Below are 9315 nucleotides of genomic sequence, written 5' to 3' on the forward strand. Positions count from 1 at the left end.
TACAGTCCCTAAATGTACTATGGGAGGTAGAGCCTTCAGTTATCAGGCCTGCTCGTGGTACCTACGGTCTCTAAATGTACTATGGGAGGTAGAGCCTTCAGTTATCAGGCCTGCTCGTGGTACCTACGGTCTCTAAATGTACTATGGGAGGTAGAGCCTTCAGTTATCAGGCCTGCTCGTGGTACAGTGTCTAAATGTACTATGGGAGGTAGAGCCTTCAGTTATCAGGCCTGCTCGTGGTACAGTCTCTAAATGTACTATAGGAGGTAGAGCCTTCAGTTATCAGGCCTGCTCGTGGTACCTACGGTCTCTAAATGTACTATAGGAGGTAGAGCCTTCAGTTATCAGTCATACTCGTGTTACTCGTGCTAGTTATGCTGCTATAGGCTTAGATATACAGGGGACTTGGCACTTTGAGATCCTGTTTTTTCACTCTCACTCTTATAGCTAACTTCCTTATGTTAGTTACTAACCATATATCCTTCTGAGTGCTCTTGATCTCCCTTGTCTCGTAGGTTCTTTGGGCAATTGATGGGGACAGACTGCTGTTACGTTGAACGGCACCGAGTCTGGTTCTCTTCCAGATTTCTGTCTGTTCATCATGAGTCTGGTTCTGATCCAGGTTTCTGTCTGTTCAACATGAGTCTGGTTCTGATCCAGATTTCTGTCTGTTCATCATGAGTCTGGTTCTGATGCAGGTTTGTCTGTTCATCATGAGTCTGGTTCTGATCCAGGTTTTATTTGTTATGAATTGTTACTAAACAAATTAAGATTGATTGATAAATGTTTACAGATGATTGATTTAATGTTAACAGATACCCCAACCTTCAGTTTAAGGTTCACACTGATGACTTTGTGTTGTATGTGAAGCTGCTGTGATATAAACAAACAAAGTGATGATCCACATATGAAGCACTCTGAGATGACAGGAAACTGTGGAGCAGCAGCCTGAAACCCAAGAAGACTCAAAAATAATCAAATCAAACCACCAATAGGATCCTCTGACTGAGAGTTTAATTAGATCAACAAACCCAGAGTCAGTGCCATCACAGTGACAGAATGTATTAAACCTTACATCAAACATTCAGTTAATAATAATATGAACGTTTCAGACACACATATATCTGAACAGAAGCTGCAGCATCACAGACATCAGAACTATTAAAAACATGAATAAGCTTTAATATGCTGAAGTGCAAATGAAAATGAGAATTATATGATTAAAATGTTTGTATCCTGGTTACACACATCAACATCATCATCATCATCATCATCATCATCATCACTCTCTTTAAACTGCTCATGTCAGCAGCTCTTCATCATTTAACAGTCTTTAAATCTTCATCATCACCATCCTCTTTGTCTCGCTGATTCAACTCTCAGAGATCAGGTGTCAGAGGTCAAATCTCAGAGGTCATGTCTCAGAGGTCAGGTCTCTGTGGTCAGATTTAGAGGTCAGATTTGAAGGTCAGGTCTTGGAGGTTACATCTCAGAGGTCAGATCTCACAGGTCTGGTTGGGGTATCTCTTGAGCAGACTCGTGGCGTGTTTTGGGGGAAGGCGTCCTCCCTGCAGGATGTTCTGATCAGATTTATTCTTCATCGATGACTGAGGAGGAGGAGGAAGGTTACCATGGTTACCAAAGATTTTTATCAGATCAGAGGTTCATCCTAATTTTCATCAGGAGGAGGAGGAGCTTAAAGACTGTCAGACACTTAAAGCACTGATTGATTGATGTTTGATTGACAGGTGTGTGTAATATGCACTGAAGGAAACAGGTACAGGAGTCAGTCTTGTGTGTTTTATGGGTGCACTTTGTGAGAATCTGGTTTTACTGGTAACTCTATCAGAGCGCGGCGTCTCCGCCCTGTAATGGTGCGAGATGAGGGGAATTCATTTCTTTATTGATGATGTGAAAGCCTCTAACTATCTCTAAATGATCGGTAACAGTCGGGTGAAGCATGTCTGCCGATGATCTGGTTGTTTTTAGTCCAAGTAGCGCCACTTACAGGTTGATCTGTTTATGGTTCTGAACATTAAGATGTAAAACCAGTAAGAGCGCTGAGTTGATCTGTTGCAGCAGAGGAACAGTCACTGAAATGTCCTCCATAAACACTGGAGGAGAATAACCTCCACGTCTGAAGCAAGTACCTATTTATTTTTATTTTTATTAACCAGTTACTGACCAGTTATAAACCAGTTACTGACCAGTTATAAACCAGTTACTGACAGTTATAAACCAGTTACTGACCAGTTATAAACCAGTTACTGACCAGTTACTGACCAGTTATAAACCAGTTACTGACAGTTATAAACCAGTTACTGACAGTTATAAACCAGTTACAGACAGTTATAAACCAGTTACTGACAGTTATAAACCAGTTACTGACAGTTATAAACCAGTTACTGACCAGTTATAAACCAGTTACTGACCAGTTACTGACCAGTTATAAACCAGTTACTGACCAGTTACTGACCAGTTATAAACCAGTTACTGACAGTTATAAACCAGTTACTGACAGTTATAAACCAGTTACTGACAGTTATAAACCAGTTACTGACCAGTGTAGAAGAGAATCGTTTATTAACGATCATTAATTATAATCAAGTCTGAAGCTCCGCCTCCTCCCGTCCACACCTATCCAGGTGAGAGTGTTTTCAGGAACGTACCTGAGCTTTGTCCACACAGGTGTAAAAAGATTCCATCTCCTGCGAGCACAAACCGTCCACGAAGTTATTCAGCTTCCAGCACGCCATCAGGACGGACATCTCGGTGACGCAGGTCGCCTCTGAGGAGACGGATAAACATTTTATATTCATCATTACAGCTTTCTATTGGCTGTCTCCATGACAACATGACGAGTTCACGTCCTGGTTCGTTATAAACCAACATGTGATTAAAATAATTATTAATTTATTCACTGATGTGATGATGTCATCAGTCTGTGTCATAGAGCGCTATGAGATGATCAGGTGACCATCAGCATGTAACCATCAAACAGATGATACACCGACATATAAACACAGAATGATAAATATAAACAAAGAATGATAAATATAAACAAAGAATGATAAATATAAACACAGAATGATAAATATAAACACAGAATGATAAATATAAACAAAGAATGATAAATATAAACACAGAATGATAAATATAAACACAGAATGATAAATGATAAATATAAACAAAGAATGATAAATATAAACACAGAATGATAAATATAAACACAGAATGATAAATATAAACAAAGAATGATAAATATAAACACAGAATGATAAATATAAACAAAGAATGATAAATATAAACACAGAATGATAAATATAAACAAAGAATGATAAATATAAACACAGAATGATAAATATAAACAAAGAATGATAAATATAAACACAGAATGATAAATATAAACAAAGAATGATAAACATAAACAAAGAATGATAAATATAAACAAAGAATGATAAATATAAACACAGAATGATAAATATAAACAAAGAATGATAAATATAAACACAGAATGATAAATATAAACACAGAATGATAAATGATAAATATAAACAAAGAATGATAAATATAAAAACAGAATGATAAATATAAACACAGAATGATAAATATAAACACAGAATGATAAATATAAACAAAGAATGATAAATATAAACAAAGAATGATAAATGATAAATATAAACACAGAATGATAAATATAAACAAAGAATGATAAATATAAACAATGATAAATATAAACACAGAATGATAAATATAAACAAAGAATGATAAATATAAACAAAGAATGATAAACATAAACACAGAATGATAAATATAAACACAGAATGATAAATGATAAATATAAACACAGAATGATAAATGATAAATATAAACACAGAATGATAAATATAAACACAGAATGATAAATATAAACAAAGAATGATAAATATAAACACAGAATGATAAATATAAACAAAGAATGATAAATATAAACACAGAATGATAAATATAAACAAAGAATGATAAATATAAACAAAGAATGATAAATATAAACAAAGAATGATAAATGATAAATATAAACACAGAATGATAAATATAAACACAGAATGATAAATATAAACAAAGAATGATAAATATAAACAAAGAATGATAAATATAAACAAAGAATGATAAATGATAAATATAAACACAGAATGATAAATATAAACAAAGAATGATAAATATAAACACAGAATGATAAATATAAACACAGAATGATAAATATAAACAAAGAATGATAAATATAAACACAGAATGATAAATATAAACAAAGAATGATAAATATAAACACAGAATGATAAATATAAACAAAGAATGATAAATATAAACACAGAATGATAAATATAAACAAAGAATGATAAATATAAACACAGAATGATAAATATAAACAAAGAATGATAAATGATAAATATAAACACAGAATGATAAATATAAACACAGAATGATAAATATAAACAAAGAATGATAAATATAAACACAGAATGATAAATATAAACAAAGAATGATAAATATAAACAAAGAATGATAAATATAAACAAAGAATGATAAATGATAAATATAAACACAGAATGATAAATATAAACAAAGAATGATAAATATAAACACAGAATGATAAATATAAACACAGAATGATAAATATAAACACAGAATGATAAATATAAACAAACATCTTTAAATAAACTTTAAACAAAGTCAGATTAGAAATGTTTTTAAATCTCCAATTTATAATCATCATAAACAAACATGACCCCCCTCAGTCCCTTAACCAGACTCGTTTCTCACTTACCTCCTTTCTTCAGTTTCCGGTTGGCCACAGCGTCTCTGAGAGTCAGAGGTCGGTTCGGTTTGAGGACCGGTTTCCGGTTCTGTTTACTGATGAGCCTGCTGACCTTCTCCTGGATCAGGACTCCTGCTGCTCCTCCTGCTGCTCCTCCTGCTGCCGCCATCACCACACCAAACAGCTGATTTAATAAATGTATGGATTGTTGACCGCGCGCAGCTCCGACCTCTCACACCGCGCTGCTTAGGCACGCGCCATGTTGACCGTAAACCGCGTCACTGTCGTAAAACACGCAGTCCGTCAATGATGCGTTCAGGGACAATCGGAGATTTGTTCAAGGAGAATCTGTCACACAATAAACGTAAAGTGAATAATCTGTATAAACATGATAAATATTAAAGTGAATAATCTGTATAATCGTGATAAATATTAAAGTGAATAATCTGTATAATCATGATAAATATTAAAGTGAATCATCTTTATAATCGTGATAAATATTAAAGTGAATCATCTTTATAATCATGATAAATATTAAAGTGAATAATCTTTATAATCGTGATAAATATTAAAGTGAATAATCTTTATAATCATGATAAATATTAAAGTGAATCATCTGTATAATCGTGATAAATATTAAAGTGAATAATCTGTATAATCGTGATAAATATTAAAGTGAATAATCTGTATAATCATCATAAATATTAAAGTGAATAATCTTTATAATCATGATAAATATTAAAGTGAATAATCTTTATAATCATGATAAATATTAAAGTGAATAATCTTTATAATCATCATAAATATTAAAGTGAATCATCTTTATAATCATGATAAATATTAAAGTGAATCATCTTTATAATCATGATAAATATTAAAGTGAATCATCTTTATAAACATGATAAATATTAAAGTGAATCATCTTTATAAACATGATAAATATTAAAGTGAATAATCTTTATAATCGTGATAAATATTAAAGTGAATCATCTTTATAATCATGATAAATATTAAAGTGAATCATCTTTATAATCGTGATAAATATTAAAGTGAATCATCTTTATAAACATGATAAATATTAAAGTGAATCATCTTTATAATCATGATAAATATTAAAGTGAATCATCTTTATAAACATGATAAATATTAAAGTGAATCATCTTTATAAACATGATAAATATTAAAGTGAATCATCTTTATAAACATGATAAATATTAAAGTGAATAATCTTTATAATCGTGATAAATATTAAAGTGAATAATCTTCATAGAGGTCAGGGTAAGGGTTACAATTAATTCGTGACCTTCAGGGAGATTTCAGGCGAGTCATGACAGCGTTCTGTTTCAGGTATTAATGAATCATTTCAGATGAGATCAGGTTTTAGGACATGCTCACCTGTTCAGTCCTGTGAGCCGTTAAACACCTGAGGCTGAACTCTGACAGGTAAACGAAGAAGCTGTTCATGAGCCTCGATTAGCTGTTGAAGATTTTTGCTGGTTACAGTGGTACGTTTTTTCTTACCACTGTAACTTTTGCTGCTTTGCTAAAGTGCTCATGATGGATAGGCCGGACCTTTACCTGCTTTATGTAACATAACAATGAGTAAGGTATTTTACCTGCTTTATGTAACATAACAATGAGTAAGGTCTTTTACCTGCTTTTTGTAACATAACAATTAGTAAGGTCTTTTACCTGCTTTATGTAACATAACAATGAGTAAGGTCTTTTACCTGCTTTTTGTAACATAACAATGAGTAAGGTCTTTTACCTGCTTTATGTAACATAACAATGAGTAAGGTCTTTTACCTGCTTTTTGTAACATAACAATTAGTAAGGTCTTTTACCTGCTTTTTGTAACATAACAATTAGTAAGGTCTTTTACCTGCTTTATGTAACATAACAATGAGTAAGGTCTTTTACCTGCTTTTTGTATCATAACAATGAGTAAGGTCTTTTACCTGCTTTTTGTAACATAACAATGAGTAAGGTCTTTTACCTGCTTTTTGTAACATAACAATGAGTAAGGTCTTTTACCTGCTTTTTGTAACATAACAATTAGTAAGGTCTTTTACCTGCTTTATGTAACATAACAATGAGTAAGGTCTTTTACCTGCTTTTTGTAACATAACAATTAGTAAGGTCTTTTACCTGCTTTTTGTAACATAACAATTAGTAAGGTCTTTTACCTGCTTTATGTAACATAACAATGAGTAAGGTCTTTTACCTGCTTTTTGTAACATAACAATGAGTAAGGTCTTTTACCTGCTTTATGTAATATAACAATGAGTAAGGTCTTTTACCTGCTTTATGTAACATAACAGTGAGTAAGGTCTTTCACCTGCTTTTTGTAAAGGGTCTCGAGATAACACTTGTTATGAGTCGATTGATTTAGAACTTGATCGTGTAAACACGGGAAAGAAACCTGCAGCTGAAGACGAAAGATGTGACTTTCATTTAAACATTCTCGTCTTAGTGACCTTTTTCACGACTCACTGGAGAGGAGAGCCTGAGGGCGCCCTTGTGTGTGATGAACATCACCGTGCCCGAGCACGTTTGAGCGCCAAAGTCCAGATCGTCTGACGAGTGTTTACTTAAACTTTAGGCAGACACGAATATTCAGAGTCAGCGGCATGAAACCCACAAACATTTAAGAGTTTTTGAAGACAGTGAAATACGAGCAGAATGTTTGATGATGTGAATCCCAACATTCTGCTTCTGGGAAGCTCCTCGCTCCTCGCTCCTCGCTCCTCGCTCCTCGCTCCTCGCTCCTCGCTCCTCGCTCCTCGATCATCGATCATCGATCATCGATCATCACTCCTCGATCATTGATCCTCACTCCTCGCTCCTTGATCATCGATCATCGATCATCGATCATTGATCCTCGCTCCTCGCGCCTCACTCCTCGCTCCTCACTCCTCGCTCCTCGATCATCGCTCCTCGCTCCTCGATCATCGATCATCGATCATTGATCATCGATCATCACTCCTCGATCATTGATCCTCGCGCCTCACTCCTCGCTCCTCACTCCTCGCTCCTCGATCATCACTCCTCGATCATTGATCCTCGCTCCTCACTCCTCGATCATCGATCATCGATCATCGATCATCGCTCCTCGATCATCGATCATCGATCATTGATCCTCGCTTCTCGATCATCGCTCCTTGCTCCTCGATCATTGATCCTCGCTCCTCGATCATCGCTCCTTGCTCCTCGATCATTGATCCTCGCTCATCGCTCATCGCTCATCGATCCTCGATCCTCGCTCCTCGGTGCCGAAATAAGAGGCTTGAGATGTCCTTCAACTTGGTGGCATGGAACGACTTCGGGTTATGCGAGGATCGAGAAGAGAGGAAGTGAAAAAAGAGACATGATAAGCAGCTAAAGAATCCTCAGATAGCAGCAGAGATCCTCTCTGATGAAACGTCTCAGATTGGATTCAAAATGATCATCTGACCTTAAACTAAAACTGTTTCCACGGGTTTCTGAATCAAAAGAAAAATAAATGATGATTTCAGAATAAATATCGTATGAGTTCAAATGTTCAGATGTTATTTTAGATTCTGAAGTTTGACAGACCACATAGACCTCTAAAAGCAGCTCAGCTGTTTGTGCACGCCATGATGTTTGATCATTTATCAGGGTCTACACCTGTCAGGTCATTATATAATATATAAACATTATATAAACAGGCTCTGAAAGTCAGATGGCGCCATCGCCTTGTTCTAAAGAAAGTTTGGACAGTTTTGTAAGCGTTTCTTTTCGTGTTAACGACCTCAGAAACAATCTGTCAGCTGGTAAACTAACCAAACGGGGAAATCAGAAGAAGGGCACCTTCAGGTGGAAACTTTAGTGCACCAAAACTTCACACACATGTTTCGAGGAGCTCTGAGACTTATTTACACTGAAGACGAGAAGGAGGATATGTGACCAAGTCTGCAATCATCGACCGAGACCTGACCCACATCTTGATCAGACAGAACTGCCATTCAAAGTTTGTGAAGAATGAAAAGAGTGAGAGTCAGTATGAGCGTTCTTTCTGGAACATTCCTTCATGTGTGTCTCTGCACGTCCTTTACCTGAAGCTCACCTGCTGACTCTGCAGATTCAGACATGAAACCCAGTCTGTGCCAGGATCTGTTCATCCTATGAGATCTGAGTCACTCTGCATTAGGTCTGGGGGGTGGAGTCCATGCGTGGAGATACCAGGGGAGGGGAGGGGATTTTTTTTTATCCATAATCCCACTGTGACATCACAAGGAGAGCACATTTGAAACAGAGCATTTTTCTCTGTGTTGTAAGACTTATGCAGACCACAAACAAAGGACTGGATGGGTTTACCCAAATGTATGTTCAAAACACTGTAATATGTCCCTTTCAAAAAAGATTGAATTTGGATCAAATGAGTAAACATGAACTTCAGGATATCATTCACAGTTGAACTCGTTTTCTTTTATGAAATCATCACCATAGATCTATAACATTTTATAATATTGTATTATAATTATATAATATTAGGATAA

The 9315-nt window shown here is 35.1% G+C and overlaps 1 protein-coding gene across 1 annotated transcript; it reads right to left on the reverse strand.

Annotated features, from left to right (window-relative positions):
- Nucleotides 1-992: 992 nt before the first annotated feature.
- chchd1 (coiled-coil-helix-coiled-coil-helix domain containing 1) lies at nt 993-5080 on the reverse strand. Its single transcript, XM_020627065.3, has 3 exons — nt 4805-5080; nt 2670-2788; nt 993-1607 (listed from the first exon to the last, which is right to left on the reverse strand). The coding sequence occupies exons 1-3, from the start codon at nt 4962-4964 to the stop codon at nt 1497-1499; spliced, it is 390 nt and encodes a 129-aa protein (XP_020482721.2). The 5' UTR covers nt 4965-5080; the 3' UTR covers nt 993-1496.
- Nucleotides 5081-9315: the final 4235 nt, after the last annotated feature.

The sequence above is a fragment of the Labrus bergylta genome, chromosome 10 (genome assembly GCF_963930695.1).
Source record: "Labrus bergylta chromosome 10, fLabBer1.1, whole genome shotgun sequence".
Classification (NCBI taxonomy): domain Eukaryota; kingdom Metazoa; phylum Chordata; class Actinopteri; order Labriformes; family Labridae; genus Labrus; species Labrus bergylta.